The following is a 27,669-nucleotide window of genomic DNA, read 5'->3' on the forward strand; positions in this document are numbered from 1 at the left end:
CATCATCATCTTCATCATCAACACTGCAGAGGAATCCTCCTGACTGACTGAAGCGCTGCTGCTGCTGGCTCACACTTTATACCTGAGGCGGCTCTGAGGGGCGTGTCCCTGTGATGTCATCGGCTGTTCACGTATAAGGAGCGCTGAGTGACCGGAACTATGGCTCCTCCGGTGGAGACAGTGATGTAATGCTTCATCTTCATCTTCATCTCCAGCTCAAGACTTTCATTTTCCTGGAGGCTTTTTTAAAGGAGCAGGTAAGAGCTTATATTGATTCATATTACATTATTTATATTTGTGTGTGGGTTAAAACTGATCAATAATTTGACACATGAAAAATGCTCAATTTAAGAAAAGAAAGTAAAACACCCCCAGAAACGAATGTAAAAAATGTGTAAAATAATATGTTTTAAAAAAATATATATTATTGATATTAATTTAAACAGATGCTTTTGTGACTGCATGAGTCTAAAGTAATATTAAAGTAATAGTTATGTTTTGACTATATTGTGTTTTTGTCATCTCATATTCTCTAATGTTAACTCATGAAAAGTTATGCTTGTTATTTATGTATATTTAAAGTTAAACTTATTAACATATATAATTTGTTTAAATATTTAGGAAAATGGCACAAATAGACTGTCATTATAGCCGTCTTCTGTTTCATGCATTATTATTATTATTATTATTATTATTAAAATATATAATAAATGCATTATTGTATTGTATTGTTTTATTATATTACATATTTGATTACATTATAAAGTTTAAATGTAAAGTTGTGTATAATATAGTTGCTTAATAAATTAATTATTATATTATGTTATAATAAAAACTATGATATTACATTGTAATAAAACCTTACTACTTTTTATGACGCAATTAAAAATGTATCAGTAATGAAGCGCAGAGTCAGAGCAGATGTTTGGTCAAAGCTGCAGTAAACAACACTGCAGAGCATCCGTCTGCTGTTCAACACAGCTCAGTTCAGCTCCTGCTCTTGTTGATGTCCAGTAAAAACACCTGAAACCTGGTTCTGAATGTACATGTACAGGTCTACATACATGCCTCTGCGCAGCTGGAACTTTCCTTCATGCAGCGCTGCAGTGTGTTGCTCATTTGCATGTCAGAAATTACTTTATGCAGTGATTTTTATAGCTGATCAAAACCTGTAGTGTGTGTGTGTGTGTGTGTGTGTGTGTGTGTGTGTGTGTGTGTGTGTGTGTATGTGTGTGCTATTTATTTGCAGGAAATATACACACATACTGTTTAGTGCTCATGACACGCTGCAAAAACAACACAACATTACCAGATTTTAGCGCAAAACCAATGCATTGTTAATACTTTCATTTTATTAATAGCGCAGCATTAACACGAGCAAGATTCACTGCTAAATACAGCAGACGATTGATCATGACACGTTCTGCTAGGTGTAGACAGGGTAATATGTCAAAGCTTCTCTTCTGATCTGTTCATTCATCTGTGTGCTGTTCAGAGCTCCTCTATTAGCAGTAATCTCCAGGGTAGGTCAGTTCGTGGTCAGGCGGTGTGTGTGTGTGTGTGTGTGTGTGTGTGTGTGTTTGTTGTGTCCTGAAAATGTCTGGTCACGCTCAGCAGAGGAGAACAGAGCGTTGAGATTCAGCCGGGTCACAGACACACAATCCCCAGCAGACGGACAGACGGACGTCAGTCGCGTATTATTGATATGATCTATTACTGTGTGAGGAGGATTGAGCTGCTCTTCACAACTCAAAGTGTGTGTGTGTGTGTGTTGGGTTTGACTGAAGTGTTGTTTGAGCTCTGATGTTACTCCTCATGTGGGACACACACGCATACATGCACAAGACCGCATACACACACACACACACACACACACACACACACACACATGCATGTACAAGTGCAGACAAAAGTACACAGACACGCATGCACACACACACACACACACACACACACACACACACACATGCATGCACAAGTACTATACACACACAGAAACACATATGCACGGACACACAAGTACACAGACACATGCATACACACAAACATGCACACACATGCATGCACAAGGAGATACACATGCACCCATACACATGCACAGGCATGCACGCATATACACACAAACACACACACGCACGAACGAACAACACAGACACAGACGCACACATAAGTGCACACACATAAACATGCAAAAGTGCACACATGCATGCACACACACACCCACAAGTACACAAACACATGCATACACAAGTAGACACACAAACACAAACATGCCAGGATGCACATGCACACACACACACACACACACACACACACACACACACACACACACACACACACACACACACACGTCTTTAATCCTCCGTCCTCTAAAATGCCCACTGAAGCAGGTGTTTGGGTTAGCTTGAGCATTCCTCACACATGCTGTTACACAGAGCTGTGTGGCCGTCATGTTCTTCACTGTGTTCAATGATTATCTTCATGGATAACCACACATTCCCATGCGTAGACAATCGTCTGCTGTTTATTCTGGGTTTATGGGACGGCGGATGCGTCCTTGTGTTCTGTTTGTGTCTCTGGTCGAGCTTGCTTTACCTCAAAATTACCCTTGTAAAGAGGACGGACGCTCTGCGTGACGCGCTTTGAAGGAATGGCTGTGTTTATATGCGAGTCTCATCCTGCATGGGGATATTTATATTTAAATCTGCCATAAAGTGCTTTGAAATGTGCAGTTTTTATTGGATGTTTGACGTATTCTGAACTGAAACATGGAGAGAGGGTGGGGCACAGAGTAGCTCCTCCCCTTTTAATAAAACAGCCAATAGTGTGTTTTTGTTTTTCTCACAGCTCTGCCAGTGAGAGTGGATGAGCTCAAGCGAATCAAATAACAGGCAATGAGAAGAGGGGGCGGGGCATGTCAGACACTAGAGAGCATTTGATTGGTCGGAAGATTAGATGAGAAACTGAAGTATGAGGAGACGTGAAATTAAATTGCATTTAGTAGGAAGAGCAGAGTTTAGATGTTTCTGTCGGGTTTATATCTGCTAAATCTCAATTTTGTCTCTGTTTTGGAGACACTAGAGCAGAGATACTGCTGACCATTGTTGGCCCATGGTAACCTTTGATTTGGCCCACCATCCCATCTGAGAAGAGAGAGAGAATGATGCAGAATGATTTAATATAGCCCTTTGTTTGTTTGTTTTATTGTTAAAATCTACTCAAATTAAATGTCTTAATTAAATGGTGTAAATTAATCAGATTTAGTTTAAATGTCACCTGAAACTGCAGAGACATTGGTGAGCAAATCAAGTCAAAGGCAGATTCTGCTTATTCAGCACTGAACTCCACTGTGAATTTTATTGCAATAATTTAAAACGTTATGTTGCATTAGTTACTACGATTTAAAGTAATGTTTTCTTTTTATTTATGAATATTATGAAATGATTTAGGAAATTACCTGTGGCAACTTTAGTGTAATGATGTTTGGTATATTTACCTTCAGTCCACGGGTCTCAATGATGTTTAGTTTTTGGCTCTTAATAAGAAAAAGGTTGAGCATCCCTGATTTACATCCCTGACAAACTGATACTAACAACTAAAACACTTTATTTTAATTTCATGCCACTTTTAATCAATATCCAGAAATACATTGTATTTGCCAAAATTCTACATTTTTTCTTTTATTTAAAAAAATCAACAGAATATTAAGTAAATATCAACTTCCATTATGACATTTTAACAATTTCATTCTGTAAATTCAAATTTCTAACTTAATTTAGACCATTTTAAAGGCAGTTTTCTCAACACTACACCGATTTTATTTAATCTTCAGATTCTAGATTTTCTAATATTGCTGGAAAATATTATGTAAATGGTGTTGGACAAGTTACTTAAAAAATGTAAGTTACAAAAAGCGTTACTACAGTCATTTGTAGTAAAACAGTATAATATTTTTAACTGTAAGATGTATTGTACTTTATATATTATAGTATCTGCTACTCTGTGTACTGTAGTAATACAGTAACTATAGTGAATTGAAAAATTTTAATAAATACTGTAGTATGCTTTAGATTTTACTACAGTAAAGTCTGTATTGTAGTATAATACACCCTATAGTAATGGTCATTTGTTTATATTACTGTAGTCATTGTGTTACCATAGCAACTGTAGAATCATCCAAACAGATCAATTACTATAGTTGCTGTGTTACCATAGCAACTGTAGCATCACCACAGCAGATCAAATCAAGTGCTTAACTATAGTTCACCAACATTTGTCATTTATAGGAAATACTGTATAGTATTTTTTAATGTGTGGATATGTTGATGAAAATCTTATATATTCAGCTTTAGGATGATGTGTAAATGTATTTATGATTTTTGACATTTATGACTGGTTTCGCGGCCCATAGTCACATATCCCAGCATGCAGTTATAATGAATGTGTTTGTACAGTGTTGACGTACGCTGCGGAGTGTTAAAAGGACTCCTGCCATTTATAGCCACTGATTGGTGATTTCTAAATCCAGCACGAGTACATGTTAGCTTGTAATAGTGGGCATTTTCTCGTATTCCGCGGCCACATGCCATGTTTATTTCCATGTTGTGTTCGGCAGCGTTTTCGCTTACGCTGTTATTTTCCTCGGGCTTCAGCCTGTGGTCTGCTGGCCTGCTTTTAATGCTAAATGAGAGCATGTAGACATCACTGAAGCACAGCCAGAAAATAAGACCGCATGTGGTTTGGTACCCAGCGAAGCGGCACACTCTTACCAAGCACACTTTTATATGCTTGAATAAAAGGGAATTGTCGTAGTCTGTGTAGTTATAGAGAGCCTGCTGGCCAATCAGACGCTGGCAAAATAGCCTGACATGTTGTTTTGTTTATATGAATGTATGCATGTGATTTAGGGTGCGTCCGGCTGATGGATGAGCTTACACTTTATACAGGAATGAAAACATTTGGGTCAAATCACAACACTGTGTGATGTAAATATGAGCTGGCTTCATGAAAATGACCTTTCATTTAAGTCTACTATTATTATGATTCTTTTAAACTGAAATATATAAAGTATATAGCTTTTAAATACACTTAATATTGCACTTAATTATGTTTTAGTATATTTGGCTTATGCTGCTTTTACATATACAGTACTTATCTTCCACATAATATTATATTCTCCCCTGGTTTCAGAGGTGAAGAGTATAAATATGCTCTAAATAATTTGGCTTATTTCATTATCACTTCTGCAAAATGCACTAACTAATGAGACTAACTCATGTTAATGTTCTGCTTCAGCAGGGCTCTGAGGATTGGTGTTGAATGTGAACGGCTGGATCTTCAGTTGGGAATGTCGTGGGTTTGGAAGTGTGTCCCAGCACTGATTATCCTGGTGTTTTCACACGCTGCCAAGGACGATGATGTTCGAGCAGGTATGGTCAGATTCTGATAATGGCTCAGTGGTTAGCACTGTGTTTCTGTGTGGAGTTTGCATGTTCTCCCCGTGTTGGTGTGGGTTTCCTCCGGGTGCTCCGGTTTCCCCCACAGTCCAAACACATGCGCTATAGGGGAATTGGCTGTAGTGTATGAGTGTGTGTGTGTATGGGTGTTTCCCAGTGTTAGAAGGACACTCGCTGCCTAAAACATATGCTGGAATAGTTGGCGGTTCATTCCACTGTGGCAACCCCTGATAGATAAGAGACATGAATGAATGTCAGATGTCTGAGTGCTCTCCATCATGTCTTGTGTTGACTCTACAGGCTGCAGCACTGCAGTTAATGATCTGGTCTACATCATGGACGGCTCCTGGAGCGTCGGCGACGTGGACTTCGAAACTGCCAAACGCTGGCTAATCAACGTCACCAGCGGTTTCGATGTCAGCTCGCACTATTCTCAAGTGGGCGTCGTTCAATACAGCGACACCCCCAGACTGGAGATCCCCTTGGGTCAACACAAAACAACCCAACAGCTGATAGGAGCCATCGAGAAGATCAGCTATTTAGGAGGAAACACGCAAACCGGACGCGCTATAAAGTTCGCCGTGGACCACGTTTTCCCATCTTCACGCAGAAACGATGTGAAGAACCGCATCGCTGTGGTGGTGACGGATGGAAAGTCGCAGGATGACGTTACAGATGCGAGTCTGGATGCCAGAACACAGGGGATTACAGTGTTCGCGGTGGGCGTGGGCTCAGAGATCACCAATTCTGAACTGGTGACCATCGCCAACACGCCGGCGGGAGATTACGTGCTTTACGCTGAAGATTACACCAACATCGAGCGGATCCGTGATGCCATGGAGCAGAAGCTGTGCGAGGGTGAGATCTGCCTGCGTGTGAATGTGGACCACATTAAGACTAGTTTTGGGTGGTTTTATTGGGCTTGCGGCTTTATCAGAGTCATAAAAGAGCTGTGAATAACCAGTAAAATACCACAGTCCATTCATGCCCAGTGATGGAGAAACCACACGCAGGGAGGAGCTCGCTGAACACACACACTTCATCCTACTCAGATTAGGCTACAGTGCAAAACATGCTTTGCTTACTTTGAGTTTGAGCCTTGTTTCTTGTTCAATTATCTAAAAACTCTTAAATCAGGAAGCCTTTTTTAGACAAGCACAAAGTATAGTCCTGTTTTCAGAAATAAGGAGTCAAAATCAAGTGAGTTTTTCATTAAAACAAGCTAAATAATGTGCCGGTGGTGAGATCACTGGGGGAAAATAAGTGCTGAAGTGTGATTCTGTGTGTTTCTGCACTTTAAAATGTAATAATTAGAAAAATTGAGGACACCGATAGCCTTTAAATATCTAACTTGTGTATCAATCTATATGAGCATTTTGTATATATACACAAGTTCCTAATACAGCAAACTTCAGTGCCGTTTAAAATGATTAGTTGTGTTGTTAACTTTTATTAGTATTCACATTACTAGGTAAATATTAGGAAATCGATAGCTTTACAATTGCCAAGTAAGCTGAACTAAACATTCAAGAGAAAAATCAATACCTAAACTTCTAAAACCTCTTTATTTTCTAAATAATGTGCAGTGTAACAGGCCTCAAACAATCATTCAGACATCGCATCAATCACCTGAAACACTATACACATCTTTAAACACACTGTTATCACTTTCTCAGCATGAAAAACAACGCAGCGCACATGCAGCAGGAACAACTGAGCTTGTAAAACATTTAGCATCCGCGTACTGCAAAACACAATATAACACTTCATAACAAGTCATTTTCAACCAAGGTTTAATGTAATATTAATAATATTTATATAATATTATTTTGTTTATTATTATATAAATCTTACTATTCATTATTATTATCATTATTATTATTATTATTGTTGTTATATTTTCTATTACAATTTATTATTTGATCATATAATAATTATTTTATTTAAAATGGTTATATTTATATTTTTACAATATCATTTATGGTTTAATCATAAATATTTTTGATTTAATAATATTATATACATATTTTCTATTATAATTTATTATTTAATCATATAAATATTACTTTATTGTTATTATTGTTATTATTACTACTAAATATTTATAATATAATACATGATTTAATCATAAATCTTATTTATTACTATATAACTATTTTATTATATCATTTATTATTTCATCATATACATATTTTTATTATTATTATTATATAAATATTTTATAATATTATTTGTTGTATAATCTATAAATATTATTTAATTTATTAATATTAACATATTATAACATATTTATACATTTTGAACATTTAAAGATAAAAAAACAATAAAATAAACTAGATTAAAAAAGAAAGAAAAGATTCATTTTACACAGTTGAGTTTGTATGCTTTTACTCGCTGCTGGATTGTGCACGATCGTCATATTTAGTGCTGTCAGATCTCTTATTGATTGAAATGAAATGTGGAGCAGAATTAAAAAGCTGGTTGGGAAGTGCATGATGCAACCCTGCAGAATCTGTGTGTGGGAAAGCATCTGAAATGATGAACCTGTGAAACGTGTTATGCAGAGTGTGTGTGTGTGTGTGTGTGTTGTGAAATGAGCGTGTTAAATATGTACTGCAGAGAGTGTGTGTGTTACTGCGTCTTTAATGAGTGTGTTAAATGTGTCCTGCAGAATCGGTGTGTCCGACACGCATCCCTGTGGCGTCCCGGGACGAGAAAGGTTTCGAACTGATTCTGGGCATGAAGATCCATCAGAAAGCCAAGAAGATCCAGGGCTCACTGGTGTCAGAGGGGGCGTATCTGCTGGACAAGACCACCGACATCACTGAAAACACAAGGTCAGGGTTTATTATGTACACTGTAAATAACTGCTGTAAAATGTACATATGACTGCACTGTACAGGAATGAGTACAGTTGTTTTGGAAAACTACAGCACAGTTGCAGTCATAATGTTACTGTGTGTAGATTCTGTCAGTGATACTGTACATTTCACAGAAAATATGTAAATATGGTTTTTGACAATGTTTTTATTGACATGCTTGAAACAATCAAGTATCAATATATCATATCAAATTTGCAGCTGTCTATATATATATATATATATATATATATATATATATATATATATATATATATATATATAAATAGATATAGATAATGCGATTGAGGGTTAAACACAAATTAGGGGAAAATGTTAAATAATTAAAGTTAAACAGGAGGGCAAATAATTCTGACTTCAACTGTGTGTACATATAAAATATTCCAGTTTATTTCCTGTTTTTTGTCCCATAATGCAATTCAAAAGCATAAATAAACAGAAAAATAACTAAATATGGAAAACCTAAATATTACATACAACATATTTATCATCATCTGTCCAGCTCTGTTGTTTAGTGTAATTATTGGTGATTGATTATTGGCATATATATATATATATATATATATATATATATATATATATATATATATATACGGGCAACACAGTGTCTCAGCTGTAGTGATGAGAACACTATAACTGTAAATACTGCATAATCTACTTATATAATCCTTCAGGTGGCACGGTGGCTCAGTGCTCAGCACTGTTGCCTCACAGCAGGAAGGTCTCTGGTTTGAGTCTCGACTGGGTCAGTTGCTTTTTCTGTGTGGAGTTTGCATGTTCTCCCCGTGTTGGCTTGGGTTTCCTCAGGGTGTGTGTTCTGATCAATGTGTGTGTTCTGGCTGATGTGTTAATTGTTTTTCAGGGACATTTTTCCGGAAGGTCTTCCTCCGTCGTATGTGTTTGTGTCGACACTTCGTCTGAAAGGCTCTTCGGGTACGGAGAGTTTTGACCTGTGGAGGGTGAAGTCTAAAGATGGGCAGATCCAGGCGGCGGTCACGTTTAGCGGACTGCAGAAATACATCAGCTTCACCACCACTAACACCTTTAATCAGGAGCAGACCGTCGTTTTTGATGCGCCAGGCATTGAGGTGAGCGAATCTACCTGAGTGTTATTCTGTAGAGCTGCGTCTGAGGCAGCAGTGTGGACTCTTTACTTCACTACTGAACTGAAGAACAGATCTGAGGATGTGAACTTTATCTGACTGTTTACATTTGTTGCTTTTACTTCACCACATTGCAAAACTTTCCTTTGTTTACTTTTTACATTTGATTCAAACGATCTGTTTGGAGCGAATCTCTAGGAAATAGTTCACTCATTCAAATCATCCACCATCAGATGATCCATGTACAGTGAGTCTCCAGTAAATGATTCACTGATTCAAATAATTCACTTACAGCGAGTCTCCACTAAATCGTTCACAAATTCAAATGATCTGTCAGAGTTAGTCTTCTGCAAATTATTCACTGATTCAAATGATTCATTTACAGTGCGTCTCCAGTAAATTATTCACTGATTCAAATGATTTGTTCAGATGAAATATCTAGTAAACAATTCACTCTCCAGTAAGTCTCTAGTAAATGATTCACTAATACAAATGATCCATTTACAGTGATTCTCCACTAAATGATTCACTGATTCAAATGATCTGTTCAGAGTGAGTCTCCTGTAAATGATTCACTGATTAAAATGATCTATTCTTGGCAAGTCTCCATTAAATGATTCAAACAATTCACAGATTCAATTGATTTGTTCAGATGAAATATCTAGTAAACAAGTCACTCTCCAGTAGGTCTGCAGTAAATGATTCACTAATACAAATGATCAATTTACAGCTAGTCTCATGTAAATGATTCATTGATTTATATGATCCATTCAAAGTATCCAGTAAAAGATTCACTGATTTAAATGATGCATTTAGAGTGAGTCTTCTGTAAAAGATTCACTGATTTGATTGATCTGTTCAGTGAGAGTTTCTAATAAATTATTCACCAGTTCAATGGATCTGTTCAGAGTGAGTGTCCCGTAAAAGATTCACTGATTCAGTTAAACTGTTTACATTGAGACTCCAGTAAATGATTCGCTGATTCAAATCATTTATTTAATGAGTTTCCTGTAAATAATTCACTGATTCAAATCATCAATTTACAGTGAGTCTCTACTAAATGATTCATTAATTTAAAATATTTATTCAGAGTGAGTGTCCAATACAATATTCACTAAATTAAATGATCCTATTTTACAAACGGATCTGAATGAGCTTTTACATGTTTTCACCTGAATTATCCTGAATTATAAGTGTGTTTATTATGGAATAATACAAGTTTTATTCAACTTTCTTGAAAAATAAACATTCATCAATATTTACTTTTATTAAATACTGTAAATTAATTATCTATTATTTTGACTCTATTAATACTGATAAGAAGCTCTTTTATATTTACTATAGTAATACTTTATTAGTGTGTCTGTCCTTTTACTCAGTGCCTGATTTCTGTTCCAGCATTGAAAGTCATTAATCATTGGTTTTTACACACACACCTCCGCCCCACACACAGGAATAGTCTGTGTTATGACACACTTCCTGTTAAAAGCGTGACTTGTTTGTGTATGTGTGTAGGTGTTTCAGCACTTTCCTCTTCTCAATCCAATTTTGGTGCTTTTTTTCCTCTAAATCCACTTAAATAAAGTCAATTCTCAGAAGTGTTTTCATGTTCCAGCAATTATCCTGTCTTGTACCTGTTCCACGTCTTCTTCGGCTGAGAGTGTGTCTGTGATGTTTCTTGAATAATGGAGTCTCGCCAGGAGTGTTTCTCCTCCATCACAGCCTCTCATTCATATGCAGACACTTATTTTGGAAAATTGTGTGACTTGTGACGTTGGTTTGAAATGAAAAACACAGAACAGGACTCTAGTGCACACATTTACACAGATCAGTAGATGACACTGAACAAGTATGACAAATATGTTTTCTTCACTTCTAACAAGTGTTTATCAATACTTTAGATGCTTATCTAACGTGAACTACAGTTTCTTTCATTCAGCGTATGTTTTTATTTTGGGGTAGGTGAAAATAAGGATGGTTTCTGATTTTAGATTAAGGTTAGGTCTTAAATTATCTATAAAAACAACACACCTTTGGGTCAGTGTATTTAATTTTTTTAAGTGTTTAGATTTAGTGAAAAAATCCATTAGAAAAGTCCAGATTTAGTGCATGTATTTTGCATGTGTTCTCTTTAATGCACACAAACATGCCACAATCTTTTTTTAACCTTAGATCAGAGTATAATCTTGCTTTAGACAAACCTGAAGAAGAATATTATAATGTTACAGCTAAATTTAGAAATTACCATCAAATTAGAGTTTTGACCTGGTTGAAAATGACAAATGTATTGAATATTAATCATTTTCCACCAACTCAAAACTCTAATTTGAGGATAATTTAGAACTTTAGCTGAAACAAATGATTGTATTTTTAGGTTGGTCCAAAGCAAGATTATACCTTGATCTAAGGTTAAAAAAAAAAGATTTACTGAAGTTAAAAAAATGATTTAGTGTTATGGTTGTTGAGTCCACAAGCAAAATACATGATTTATGGCAATTACTAAACCTGGACATTTTTAGACAATATAAGAGTCTCCAGTAAATGAATCACTGATTCAAATGATCCATTCAGAGTGAGTCTCCAGTAAACGATTCACTGATTCAAACGATCCATTCAGAGTGAGTCTCCATTAAATGATTCACTCATTCAAATGATCTATTCAGAGTCACTGAATGATTCACTGATTCAAAAGATCTGTAAATAGAAATAATAGCAGCTGCTGATAGACTGTAATACTACCGTCTGGATGTACATTCTCCTTTACTTATTAAATAAAGGCCCTTGGAGTGATTTTTCTGGATGTGTTTTTGATGAACTGTATTGTGAGATGTGTTGTGAGATGTGAAGTATCACTGTGTTCACTGTACTCTAGGCTGTGTTTGACGGCAGCTGGCACCAGCTGAAGGTTTTGGTGAAGCCCAGACAGGTGATCTGTTACCTGGATGACCAGGAGATCCAGGATGAGCCTCTGGATCCAGTCGTGCCCATATTCATCAATGGGAAAACACAGATCTCCAAACGCTCTGGATCTGATGCTTCAGTTCCTGTGAGTCACACTGAGCTTCCTGCTGCATAATTGCAGATAACAGATCCTTGATGCTTTCAGTCTGTGTATGAGTGTGTGTACAGTGCCTGACAGTAGTCTTGTGGTCTGACACTTTTACACATCATCAACTAGAAGACCTGTTAGTATTAGATGTTCTTACGACAGATCCAGCACAAGACTGTAGTCAGGTAGTGTAGGAGTACATGTTTGTAAACTATTTTTATAGACTGAATTTAATCAAACTAAATAAATGTAGTCATGTTCAGCTTTATTTGTGTTTAAATGTAATCCATCCTGCATGTGTTTGCTGTGATGTCTGTGTGGTTTTGAGTCTGAATCTTTTCCTTGGTCATATTTTGCTGACCGCCGCAGACGGAGATTCAGAAACTGAGGCTTTACTGCGACCCACAACAAAGCGAGCGAGAGACGGCATGTGAAATCTACTCTGTGGTAAGAGAAAAGCAACTGCTGTATCGCCGCCGCGTCTTCATCTATATTAAAGAGACTGTGGGCTGTTTAATGGGGGCAGTATTTATGACCAGCAGCGCTTTTATTAAGAGCTCTAAAATCAGGCAGATATCTGAAATGCAGAAGATCTGCAGCTCAAGACAAAGATAATATAATGATGTGAGACCTGTTATAACCCCACATCTCTATAAAATATTTGTATTAAATGTAATAGTTAAAGTAAATGTTATTTGCCCTCATGTGAAATGTTTATTCCTTAAGTGTTGTTTAATGGAGAGCAGATGTTATCAACACATTTTTAATAACTAATTTATTTTGTCTTTGCCATATTATTTTATTAGTTATTTAGCAGATTACTAGTAAATAAATAATACTCATAAAATAAATAATGATTAAAAAAAATAAAATATTTATTTATATTCTTGATAAATATTTTTTAGGGGTATAATAATATTGACCTTAAAAACCTGCATTAAACAGTTTTAAACTCTTTATTAAACTCTGCATTAAACTCTTATTCCAGTCTATTTAAAAACGTAAGTACATTTAACTAATGTGGTTATTTTGCAAGATACTAGTAAATAACATTTAATTTAAATAAAAATTAAATAATCAATTTGGCAAAGTTAGAGACTTGTAGCTGATTTCTTTTGTCTTTTGTGCACAATATTTTACTAATGTGGTTATTTTGCAAGATACTAGTAAATAAATAATTCATAAATAATAACAAAAACACACAAAATATAATCAAATAAATAAACAAAATAAATCAATGGATAAATAAATAAACAAACAAATAAATAAACGGATAAATAAACAAATAATAAAAAAAATAAATCGATGGATAAATAAATAATAAATAAAAACAAATTACTTGATAAATAAACAAATGAACAAATAAATTAATCAAAATATAAAACAAACAAACTAATAAAACAACAGATAAATAAACTAATAAATCTATGGATAAAAAATAAATAAACCAATAAATCAATGGAAAAAAAATAAACAAACAAATAAATAAATAAATAAGTATATGTGTGTGTATATATATATATATATATATATATATATATATATATATATATATATATATATATATATATATATATATAATCAGATAAACAAATAAATTGATGAATAAATAAATAAACAAATGAATAAAAGAATAATTTTATAGATAAATTAATTAAGCTATTAAGGGGGCTAATAATATTGACCTTAAAAACAGTATTAAACAATTTTTTTTAACTTCTCCCATTGCAGTCTCTTTAGAAAAAGTAATAAAATAAAATTATAAAGATTAGAAAAAGTTCATTTGTTTACTGTAGTCAACTAAATTCCCATTACTTGTTGATTTGAGCAATGCATTTGAATTGGCAATAAAAAAACAGAGCTCAAATTAATATAATGAGATATGACGTTTAAAGTGCAGATTTAAGACATTTGCGTTCAGTCTTTTACATGATGAGACAACTGACTTTATGTGGGTTTGAAATGCTTTTATCTTGAATTAAAGTTTAGATTGATGTCTGAGTTGATTTGTTCAAGGCTCTTTATTAAAGAAATGCCTCAGGAGAGATATTCAGGGCTGGTGAAGACTAATGTAATCTTAAAGACGTCTCTGATTGTACAACATCACTGACTTTCTCTCTTTCTCTCTTATTCTCCTTGTGGTTTTGCAGGATGATGAACGGGTAAGTTTGACCTTTTTTTCTTACACTCATATATTAAGTGCATGGTGGCCCAGAGGGCTCAATGCACTGCAACTGAAGAAAACACATGCAAATAGAGAAACAGCTACAAATAAAGAGAACATCTCCATCAGTTTAAAGCACATGTGTTAATAAATCCCATTTATTTATTCTTATCAGATACTAAGTTCATCCCAGTGTGTAATGCAGCTCTAAGTGAAAAGCATCCAGCTGAGGTTTAAATCTGAAAGTTAGGGTGGATTTGTTGATTTGGTGGCCTTAAGCTATTCCAGCCAAGGGGCACAACAGTGTTAAAATACACCCTTTGTCCTTTTATTTATTTTCTGTTCATTTATATTGGTGTTTTTCTTCTCATTGTAATCTCTAAATGTTTTCTTTCCATGAAATTAATTGACGACTTAAAATAATTCAAACGATTTCCTTTGTAAAACTTAATCTTTACCTGATTTGACTGCTGGACGGCTCCATGATTGGGGATGGGGGACACATTTACATAGATGTAATAATTATGTTAAAATGTAGTTTGTTAGACCCTCACGACACAAAACTTGATAGAAAACAATGTTACACACAGTATAATTTATACTTCTAGGTATTTATTGGGGTCCTCAGATTTCCTGTGGTCCTAAATAGCCTTGATTATTGATTAAATCCGCCCCTGCTGAACATGTTCAAAACTATTGATTCTCAGAAAAGAGTCGACTCAGAGTCATTTACTGTAAATGAATCATCCTGCATTCAAATCTTTAGACCTTTTGTATTGACGTCAACAATAAAACATTGACAAAACTTGAACATGCTCCCTGCTTCCCTTCAGTCACTAGTGATGGAGATGATGTTGATCGTAACTGAAGATGATCCATGAGATGTAGCTGTGTGGAATAAAGGGTTAAAGCTAATTTTCTCCACAATCTCTAAGTATAGCCAAGCCAACTGTGTGTGTGTTTGTGCTTCAGTGTCCTCTAGACCGCGAGCCCACCTTTGAAGAAGAATGTGATTGTGATGAAACCCAGCCGGGACCTCCAGGACCCCCGGGACCTCCAGGAGCACGGGTGTGTCAACATCTCCTCTGATAATCGCTTTTAAAGGAATTGTTCACCCCAAAATAGTAAATATACCATGAAATAATCATCTTAATTGATTTTTATATAACTCTAATAACATTGGACTGAAAGATGAACAACATTTGCACATAGAATGCCTTAAAGCTGAGTTTATCATGCATCATTTTCACTTTTGGGTGAACTACCCCTTTAAAGTCAGTTAAATATGTATATTTATGTACACCCAAATTCTGACCTCCGCAGGGTTTTCGAGGAGAGAAAGGAAGGGAAGGACCCCCGGGCCCAGATGGTAAGCCTGTGAGTAAACCCATATATTAAACACAGTGTAAAGCAGCTCATCTGTGTGAACGCGGTCTCTGAAATGTGTGTGTGTTCTGGATAAAGGGACCCCCGGGGTTGAGAGGAGAGCCAGGTTATGTAGGTCCACCAGGGCCGAAGGTGAGACGCTCTTATGTATTCATATTATGGCTGTACGATTAATCCCAAGTGAAATGCATGTGCATTATATCAGTTAAGCCGGTTCTGCACTGTAAAAACATTGCATTATATGTTGATCTCTGCTCTGTCCACTTTTGATGTTGAAACTCTACAGTTTACCAGAGTGACTTGACATTTTAGAGACACAATACTGTTTAAGAAATTAAATCTTGAGAAATAAGCTTGTAAAACAGCTAAAAATGTACTGGTGAAATCATGTTAATCTTTCATTTAGCTGAACTGTTTTGATCACAATGCAGCGCTAATCCAGGACAATGCAATGCTTGGGCAGTTTGAGTCTAATAGGAAAACATCATACTGATCTGATCATAAAGGACAATCAAATGTTTGTCTGTTTTTTTAGGGTGACGTGGGTCTATCAGGGCCGAGAGGTGATCCAGGACTGCAGGGTTTCAAAGTGAGTCTAATAATATTAATTCCTGAAGCGAGCATTCGTGGAAAACGTGGGTTCTCATTCTCAAATTCCCTCAAAACAGCAAGAGGAGCACAGCCTCATGCACTGTAGGTGTGTTTCCATCCATGTGAAATAGACTGATGTGCAAAACTGTAGTATTGTATAAAACATTAGTGATTAAAGCAGCGTTTCCAGTCAATAATGCACAGTAGAGCATCACCTCCTCAGCTCCTGCTGCTCCTGCACAGATCTCACTGAGAGAGGTGGAGTGTGCTGCACTGCTGGGATTCTCCACTGTGCTGTGTGTTCTCCTCTAATACATGAGTTGCGCCTCAGAACACCAAAACCAAACGCAGTGAACACGGTGGCTTCTGGAGGTGTGAGACGGGAGCACAGACTGATGATCAAGACAGTTCTGGAGGGAATAATAACAGAAGACGAATAATGCTGAAGCACTGTGATGATGGACTGACGGATTGGTGTTGTTCTCAGTATAATAATGTATTATATTCTGCCAATTCTTATGCAGTGTTGTGTGTATGGACACAGAGCTAGTGTGACATGATAGTGTTCTCAGTCTAGTGATCTAACGGCCAGTGTTTAGCTGTAGTTGTCTGGCTGTTTCCTTTATTTCATTCTTATTGGTGTGTTTTATATTATCCAGGGCGATCAGGGAGATCAAGGGCTGCCTGGGAGACCAGGGCCGCCGGGGCCGATGGTGCGTAATAATTGAAGCCTCTTTCTGAAGCCTGAACTGAGCTAAAGTAACAGTAAATACACTAATAGATCAGTGGTTTACAGAGATGCTGTTTGTCTTGTGTAAAGAAACAGGCTGACTGCTGCCGTCTGACATTGGCTAGACACACATTTCTTTTATAATAATTATTATGAACATCACTATACAAATATACTTTAATTAAATATGCAAACTAGTTACAAATGGTACTTTTATGCAATAAATAATGTGCTTTTTTTGTTTGTTTCAGGGAGCATCAAAGCCGAGCATTGGTATAGCTGGACTACCAGGAGAAAAGGTATCAAAAGGAATGAATAATATATTATTTAAAATATCCCACTGGAATTCAGGTTCTGAAATAATAATAATAATATTAATGATAATAATGCATGCAACAAATTATTAAATTAAATGTTATTTTTAATACAGTGATATTGTAATTAATCATGCGATGCAAATCAATATGTGGAATAATTAAGCATATCCATAATATTAATACTACTACTACTAATGATAATAATATATTCTAAGAACTAATTAAATTAATTGTAAAAAAATATATATACACAGTGATTATTAAAATTGGTAATGCAATGGAAATCAACATTTGGATTAATATGAAATTAGACATAATAGTTATATGAATAATAATTGTAATAATAATAATGGTAATATATTTTTAAATCATTAAATTTTATATTTCCATACTGCGATATTACATAGAAACCAACATTTTGGAGTAATAAAAGAAATCTGCATAACAATTTAATCATTAGCCATTATTTGTATAGCACATTTCATGCACAGGGGCAATTTACAGTGCTTTACATAAATAAAGCAGGAATAAAAGAGACAAGTATAAGAAATATAATATAAAAACAGATTAAAGTGTGTTAAACGGGTTCTAAAATAATAAATATATATATATATTGCTTGTTCAGTAATACAAGTAATACAATACTTGGTTTTAATACAAAGACAGTATCATTGGAAATACAGTACAAATCAACATGTGGAACAATAAAACAAAATCTTCCACTTCTAATTATTCATTCATTTTATTTGGCTTATTCCCTTTATTTATCTGGTGTCACCACAGCGGAATGAACCGCCAACTATTCCTGCATATGTTTTACACAGCGTATGACTTTCCAGCCACAACCCAGTACTGGGAAACACCCATAAACACTCATTCACACACACTCATATGCTACAGCCAGTTCCCCTATAGCGCATGTGTTTGTACTGTGGGGGAAACCGGAGAACCAGGAGGAAACCCACACCAACACGGGGAGAACATGCAAACTCCACACAGAAACACCAACTGTGCTGACCAGTGAGTCACCGTGTCGCCTCGTTTTTAATTAGATCCAAGTAATTATTTTTTTGTTATGATCATATATATTTCATACACGACTATATATTTATATAAAATACAGTGTTTCTATAAAGAGATGATCAGTCGAAGGCTTTTATAAGCACTTATAATAATTCAAAACTTTGCATGTGTTTTCAAACAGGGAGCGCAGGGGGGAAAAGGAGAACAAGGACCTCCTGGAAAGCCTGGTCTAATGGTAATGTTGTGAAATGTTACACACTATTACAACACATTGCTGTAATATAGAGAGGAGAAATGCAGAGAGTATTCAGTGTGTCCTACATTTATTCAGTTTGATCTTGGAAAAGAGGTCTTAAATCTCAATCAGGCTTCTTGGTTAAATAATGGCAAAAACACAGAAGCAGATGCAAAGAAATGATGAATTGTCTAATTAACATCTTCACTGTAATTGAGATGCAGACTCAATACTACCGATCTACTTGATATTCATGTGAGTGAACATGTACTGTAGTAAACTGAATGGAAGTGTGTGTGTTTCTCCAGGGGGTCCCGGGCATCCCAGGGAATGAAGGACCTCCTGGACCTGCTGGAGCACAGGTCAGTGTTTTCATCATGAAAGCATCATCTTATGTGTGTAAAATATCATAATATCCCAATAATAACAGTAGTGGACAGTGACTAAGTGTTTTTTACTTCACTACTGAACTTAACACATGCTGTATTTTAAGCATCGGTACTTCATGTGTTTTTAACATTAACATTAACATTAGTTTTTAATTTTAACATTTAACATAGACAGGAAACTTTTACATAATATTACTGCATTATAAAACTAAATATTGCTATAATATACTGGTTCACTGAACATTTCATTTGTGAATTGGACTGATGTATGTAAATGAGTCAACAACTCATTGATTCAAATGATCTGCTCAGTGAATCAAATGAGTGTAAATTAAATGGGTTACTGAATCAAAGGGTTTGTTCATAGGGAGTCTCCTGCAAATAATTCACTGATTCAAATGATCTTTTTAGAGTGAGTCTTCAGTTATTCACTCACTGACTTACACAATCCATTGAGAGTAATGATTCCAGTAATGATTCACTGATTCAGATTATCTATAAGGAGTCTCAAGTAATGATTCACTGAATCAAATTATCTCTTCAGAACGAGTCTCAAATAATGATTCACGGATTCAAATGATCTGTATAGATTGATTCTTCAGTAAATGATTCACTGATTCAAATGATTTGTTCAGAGTGAGTCTCCAGTAAATTAAGTAAGAATAGAATCTTTTAATTGACATTTTTAATGTTTTTTTATGAATTAAATATATATTTAGGTTGAAATTTAATATACTTTTGATTTCAAAACTATAATTTATTGAACCACACAGATGCGACACATATTTGACATGAATATTGTGGTCAGGACCATAGTGGGTGATTTGTGTTCAGTTGCGGAGTGTTTGAGCTTGGTCTGCCTGTACTTGTGTTATTTATTTGTGTAAGTGTTATATTTGCGTATGCATGTTCAGCATCGTCTGCTGCTTCTCTTATCGTCTCTGGGATAATAAATACAGCTTGATTAATTTTCAGGAACATTACACCAGCTAATGGCTTACAGGAACCAAACACACATGCATTATTTACCCTTGTGTTTACCGCAGATTTACCACAATTACAGCCAGAAATCACTGCTGACATGGAAAACTCAGGCCGCTTTATCCTCCAGAACCACCTTCAGTCCAGTGTTTAGTCTGTAAACTTATGCAAACTTATTGAATCAAGACAAACGAGTCTGTCCTGCAAATTAGGCAAAGCGTCTTGAAGTCATCATCCTCATTCTGTAGGAAATAAGAAGTGTATATTTGACTTTCCGCCTCTTGACCACTGCAAAAAGAGGAGAAAAGCTTGAGAAATGTCCCTCATATGGCAGCGTTCAGACGCTAAACCTAAATAAAATGTCTGCAAAGCTGTGCAATTCTGATGAGGGGGTAAACCTTTCTGAGCTGTTCAAAAAGTGCAGCTTTTCCTTTATCAATTTATTAATTGAAATTATTTATTAATTTATTATTGTCATTTTTAATGCACAAAAGATTTATACCACAAATAAATGCATTAAAATATTAAATAATAACTGATTGATCATAAAAAATGACTGTTCGGTTTAGCACTGATGATGATGATAATAATCATAAACAAAATAATGTATTGATTAATCTGATAATAATAATCATCATAAATGTTTCTTGATCATCAAATCAGCTTATTACTAATCTTGACTTACTTTTGTAAAGGATTGAGAAGTTTATTTATTACAATTAGATTTATGATTATTAACATTTATTAAAACATTTAAATAGAATTAAGATCAATTAAAATATCACAGGATCAAAAATGCATCATTTGTTATTTGATCAATGCTGACAGTACTATTTGTTATTTGATGTGATTTATTTGATATGCAAATTATTAATAGACATTTATAATCCACACTGATAATAACACGTCATCAAAAATATTACATTAAATCAAAATAAATTAAATCATACTATTATTATTATTATTATTATTATTATTCTTTATGTTCCACATTTAAATTTATGTTCCTAACATTTAACAAAACATTAAAATGGAATTAAGGCCAATTAAAATATCACAAGAGTCTAAAATGGATTATTTGATCAACACTGACAGTATTATGTATTTATATTATTTGTTATTTGTTATTTGATATGTATTTATTTTATATGCACATTAATTTTGAACATTTATAATTTATAAAATAATTATACTGCAAATAAATGCATAAAATATTGAATGCACTCTAGTTTGCACAAAAATATGAAGCAAATACAGTTTTTGGCACTGATGATAATCATAAATGTCATCAAAAATGCTAAATTAAATTAAAGCTTTCTGTTATTACTAATCTTTATTATTATTTTATTGTGAAGTTAATAAATTAAATAGACCTGACATGTTTTATGTTTATCAATATTGCCATAATTATAATTAAATTAGGAATGAAAGTCAAATGTTTCTTTGTAACTTTTCACAAGGCTCTGAAATCTATTTGTTAAGCCTTTAATAAATCGTTGTTAATTCGTTCAGCTTTAATGACTTCAGTTTAATTAAACGAGCCATTTTTCTATTACTGCAGTTTATTTTCACCAGTAAAACAGAGTCCAGAAAAATAAAAATGCCAAGAAACCATAAAGAAATCATTTAAAAGAATAGTGTTTTGTATGTATGGTTTATCACTGATTACTGTTGGAAAACGCTCCCCGGTTTGCATCTAGTGTTGTTTATTTACATGCAGATGTATAATTCATAATCCAACTTCATTAGGACAATAGTTTGTTCATTTCATGTTTTAAATCCAAATTGTAACGTCATAATATGTTTTCTGCCATATCTGTTTGGTGAATATGGGAACAAATTAAATTACTTGATGCATACTGTTTTAGGCAAGATTTATGGGTAACACTTTATTCTGATGGTCCCTATTTGCATATTTTGTTGACTAAAAGTTTGCAGCTCCATGCCAATTCATTCTCATTTGAGTATTAGTACACTGTCTGCTTAATATCTGCTGATTCTGCTCCTTCATCAGACATTTCACTGAGTATAAGAAACTTTACATGTACATGTCAACTTACACTAACCACAACCCCAAACTAACAGTCTACTGATAATCTAACGAGAGTTAGTTGGCATGCAGATGCAATGCAACTTCAATTCAACAAAATGCTTCCAAAAGGGACCATCAAAATAAAGTCAATTTATTATAATACTGTAATCACATGCTAATTTTTATTGTTTTTATTAAATTACATTTATGATTATTATTATTAATTTAATATTTAAATTCAATGTAATTAAATTTAATTAAAAAAACATTTTAATTTACTTTATTTTATGTTAATTATTTTTTATTTATTTAAGTTTAGTTTTGTGTATTTAAGAAAATAATAATTACTTTATAAAGTGACCAGAGTTTAACCTCCATGAAGTTCTCTAACTGATAAAGCTTCACTCAGATCTTCCTCGGATGTAATAATGATAGAGACTGTGAGGAATGAAACCTTGTTTTATTTCCTCTGCAAACAACCAAACCATCTCTTTAAAGGGGACCTATTCCTATTCTGCCCCTTTACATGAGTTGTAAAATGCGTCTGCTTGTGTGTGTGTGAGTTTGAGCTGTAAAAAGCACACAGGTAATGTTCTCCAGCTCTCTGAATCTGACCCTTTCAGGCTTTGATCATCATTGTGGTGTTTTGGTGACTGTCGCTTTAGATGCAAATGAGATTGTGCTCTTTTCAGAAGAGGGCGGAGCTACCAATGCCTTTAAGTCTGCATAGTGGCAGATGTAATATAGGTGTAGCATTGTGAGTGCTGGTCAGGTGTGCATGTGTGCTTCAGTGTGAGTGTGTGTTCATGCTTCTGTCGCTGCTTCATCTAAAACTGCACATCTATAATCCTCTGAGTCTATGCTGACATTATCTTCAGCAGCTCAAACACTCTAATGGCTAATGGACAGACGGCTGCTTCCCACTCAGGGCTGCTGTTTATGCTAATGAGATGGAGAGATGGGCACTAATGGGCGGGGCTTTCCCCCTCTGATGACACGTACAAAGGGAGAATGTCAATCACAGTGTTTCTGTATCAAGTCTGATTATAATAAACACACTTCACTCATGATGAGCATTAGAGGCTGCTGGAGATGCTCACACACCGCTGACACACACACACACACACTACTTGATTCAAACCCTTTATAGAAGTGAGTTCTGTATAATAGGTGCATAACAGTTTTTCTTAACCCTCGTGCTTCTGTTTCTCCACTCTTGATTGTTTCTGAGAGGTCTGTGAATGCTCTTCATCAGCTCACTGACAGAAAGCAGCGGTGATGTTTGCAGACTCAGTGTAAAACGGCGTCATTCTGCTGGATTTTACTGCGCGCTGCTCAAATGTTTAACACTAGCGCTGGCAAACTAAACACTTTTATACTCTTCACACTTACACTGCGGTGGCGCGACTGTTTTAAACACACTCCACACTTCAGTGGGAGAAATAAAGTCCTCAGATAACCCAGATCTGGGTCAAAAACTGCTGTTGTTGGGTTTCAGGACTGTAAAAAGACCACAAACCTCAGTGTGGAGCGTCACACTTACACACACACACACAGACGCAAACTTACATGCGCACACACACACTCACTTTTATGTGGAGGGTTTGATGCAGATGAAACATGCAGACACACACATATATGTAGGCGTGCACACATGTACACACATATGTAGATACACACACGCACACACACATGCAGAAGCATGCAAATGCAGACATGCACACATGCAGATGCTCACACATATGAAGATATACACACACCTTTGCAGAAGTGAACAGATATGCAGATGCACACATGCAGCAGTACACACACATACGTGCAGATAGACACACATACACACATGTATGCAGATGTATACACACATGCTGATGCACGCAAATGCAGACATGCAGATACACACACATGCAGATATAACACATGTAGATGCACACACACACACACACACACACACACACACACATGCAGACGTATACACACACACACACAAATGCAGATGCATACACACATATGCAGACATATACACACATGCAGATGCACAAATACATATGCAGACATATACACACACATGCAGATACACACACACACACACACACATGCAGATGCACACACACATATGCAGACATATACACACACATGCAGATACACACACACACACACACACACACACACACACACATGCAGATGCACACACACATATGCAGACATATACACACACATGCAGATACACACACACACACACACACACACACACACACACACACATGCAGATGCACACAGACATATGCAGACATATACACACACATGCAAATGCGCACACACACACACACACACACACACATATGCAGACGTATACACACACATGCAGATGAACACACACACACACACACATATGCAGACGTATAAACACATATGCAGATGCACACACACACACACACACACACATATGCAGACGTATACACACACATGCAGATGCATACATACAAATATTCATGCACACATGTAGATGCCTGTGTCAGTGTTCTGCAGGTGTGTCTCTATAATGACATGTAAGTTAATTTACTGAAACACTGAATGTTTGTTTGCTGGATTGACCTGATCATCATGCTGCTGGTAAACAACTGACGGCAAAATTACTCATCCGCTTGTCAAATGTAATTTCTTTTTTAAAATATCTCCCTAGAGCAAGGACATTTGTACAGTAACCTCGCTATATTTCTTCTTCTGAAGAAAGTCTTTATTATTTTAGTATTAGTCTTTCTAAACTATTTTAAGATCAACATCATTAACTCTGTGATGTTCAACACATTTCTGATCATAATAGTGTTCATAACTCATCTCTAATAACTGATGTGTTTCCTCTTCATCATGATGACAGCACATAATATTAGACTAGATATTCTTCAAGACACTAGTGTTCAGCTTACAGTGACATGTAAAGGCTTCACTAGGGTAATTAGGGTAAAGTTAGGGTAATTAGGCAAGTCATTGTATAACAGTGGTTTATTCTGGAGTCAATCCAACACTAATATTGCTGAAGGGCCAATAATATTGAGCTTAACATGACTTTAACACTATTAAAAACTGCTTTTATTCTAGCCCAAATAAAACTAATAAGACTTTCTCCAGAAGAACAAATATTAGAGGAAACACTGTGAACAACTCCTGAATCTGTTCAACATCATTCGGGAAATATTGGACAAAGGAACTAATCATTTTAACTTAATACAGTAGATATATATAGACATATTTACACCGCATAAAGTCTGCCAAGAGTAAAACATTCACAGTTCTGCAGTAAATAATGAATGTTGAGGAATGGTATGATGCTGTATCAGTAATATTCAGCTCAATGTAGAGATGGTGGATATTTCCTGCTGAACTCTGATCTGTCATTCCAGACCAGCGGTGTTTTAATCCAGCGCTTTCCCCACACATCAACACGGTGGATTTACAGGAGTTTAAGTGATGTTTTGGAAAACAAGCGTTCTGGCTCATCGTACACCTGAAATGATACGTCTGAATGCGTTCCATCCAGAAATGCTGTGAGAATGTGGATAATTATATAAAACCCCACACTTCTCAGACGCTGAAGACTGTAATTCTGCAGTCGAGACGTCACTCCAGCCAGAGGGTCATAGATCAGAGATTCACAGATTCTTGGACTCTCAGTGTCCGGCACAGTTCTCAAAGAGATTTCCTTCAGTTTGAAGATATTATTAAGATCTTTTTTAAATCAGAAACTGAGAAACAATATGCAATAATTGAGCTTGATTTTACTTTAGAATCATTTTAGTACATAGAACTTGACTAGAGCTAGCTAGAGGTGACAAACAAAACTATAATGAAGTTAGGGTAATTAGGCAAGTCATTGTATAACAGTGGTTTGTTCTGGAGACAATCCAACACTAATATTGCTGAAGGGGCCAATAATATTAACCTTAAAATGGCTTCAAAACAATTAAAAACTGCTTTTGTTCTAGCTGAAATAAAAAATCAGACTTTCTCCAGAAGAACAAACATTATCAGACATACTGTGAACAACTCCTGAATCTGTTCAACATCATTCGGGAAATATTGGAAAAATAAAACAGAATTGATAGGAGGGCGAATAATTCTGACTTCAGCTGTGCATCGCCAGACTCACTTTCATCTGTTTTGGATCACACTGACTGTTGTTTCACAGAATGTATTACAGCAATGAGCTACGCTTTTACAGAACAGGCGTGTTATTGCAGTTGTCCTGTGCTGAGTGAACACACAGCCTCATTTACGGTGCATGTATGGTTTTGTTGTCTAGACGGTGAGCATGTGTAACTCTGGCCATACATTAGAGAGCCGGAAGCTGCAGTTTCATGTCTGAAACATCGTTTCCACAAAGTGCTCACTGTGTTCAGTGTTGGCAAACACACGTGCAGATGTCAGAGCCGTCATTTTGTGTGTGTGTGTGTGTGTGTGTGTGTGTGTGTGTTTCACTTCTGCTCCGCTAATGAAGGCTTTGCTTGCTTTAGATGTTTTTATGTGTCCTGGAAGGCCGAGATCTTCAAAAACAACAACAACACTCTTGGTTTCTGTTTCTCCTGGCTTTTCACACAGTTTGTGAATGTAAGGATCTGGAGGAGGACAAAAGAAGAGAGCAGATCCTGCACTGAAAAACATGATTAATTGCATTTACTACATTTTTAAAAGTAAATTTTTAAAGTTAAAAGGTTGCAAACAATTTACATGGGCTGAATTTAAACAAAGGGGGCTCAGTGGTCAGCACTGTGGCCTCACAGCAAGAAGGTCTCTGGTTTGAGTCTCGGCTGGGTCAGTTGGTGTTTCTGTGTGGAGTTTGCATGTTCTCCCCGTGTTGGTGTGGGTTTCCTCCGGGTGCTCCGGTTTCCCCCACAGTCCAAACACATGCGCTATAGGGGAACTGATCAACTACACTGGCCGTAGCGTGTGTGTGTGTGTGTGTGTGTGTGTGTGTGTGTGTGTGTGTGTGTGTGTGTGTGTGTGTGTGTGTGCGTGCGTGCGTGCGTGCGTGTGTGTGCGTGTGGGTGTGGGTGTGGGTGTGGGTGTGGGTGAGGGTGAGGGTGAGGGTGTGTGTGAGGGTGTGTGTGAGGGTGTGTGTGTATGAGGGTGTGTGTGTGTGAAGGTGTATTGATGTTTCCCAGTACTGGGTTGTGGCTTGAAGGGCTTCTGCTGTGTAAAACAAATGCTGGAATAGCTGGCGGTTCATTCCGCTGTGGCACTCCCTAATAAATAAGGGACTAAGCTGAAGGAAAATTAGTGTGTATGCATGACCACAGCCGTATCACTCTGCAGACCAAGAGTGGTCCCTCACTGGAGCTA

The 27,669-nt window shown here is 35.9% G+C and overlaps 1 protein-coding gene across 1 annotated transcript in view; it reads left to right on the forward strand.

The window, feature by feature from the left end:
* Positions 1–27,669, forward strand: part of si:dkey-225n22.4 — a 45,452-nt gene continuing 17,783 nt past the window's right edge. The window contains exons 1-16 of the mRNA XM_087308994.1: positions 1–257; positions 5,296–5,429; positions 5,757–6,314; positions 8,128–8,293; positions 9,198–9,423; positions 12,311–12,484; positions 12,857–12,934; positions 14,638–14,649; positions 15,624–15,719; positions 15,975–16,028; positions 16,116–16,169; positions 16,573–16,626; positions 17,288–17,341; positions 17,610–17,657; positions 18,880–18,933; positions 19,242–19,295. Coding sequence (XP_087165120.1) covers positions 5,348–5,429; positions 5,757–6,314; positions 8,128–8,293; positions 9,198–9,423; positions 12,311–12,484; positions 12,857–12,934; positions 14,638–14,649; positions 15,624–15,719; positions 15,975–16,028; positions 16,116–16,169; positions 16,573–16,626; positions 17,288–17,341; positions 17,610–17,657; positions 18,880–18,933; positions 19,242–19,295 — 1,764 coding nt within the window. The 5' untranslated portion in view covers positions 1–257; positions 5,296–5,347. The remainder of the gene's footprint in view (positions 258–5,295; positions 5,430–5,756; positions 6,315–8,127; positions 8,294–9,197; positions 9,424–12,310; positions 12,485–12,856; positions 12,935–14,637; positions 14,650–15,623; positions 15,720–15,974; positions 16,029–16,115; positions 16,170–16,572; positions 16,627–17,287; positions 17,342–17,609; positions 17,658–18,879; positions 18,934–19,241; positions 19,296–27,669) is intronic.

Source organism: Danio rerio, chromosome 24 (assembly GCF_052040795.2).
Source record: "Danio rerio strain M-AB ecotype USA chromosome 24, GRCz13ab, whole genome shotgun sequence".
NCBI classification, from domain to species: domain Eukaryota; kingdom Metazoa; phylum Chordata; class Actinopteri; order Cypriniformes; family Danionidae; genus Danio; species Danio rerio.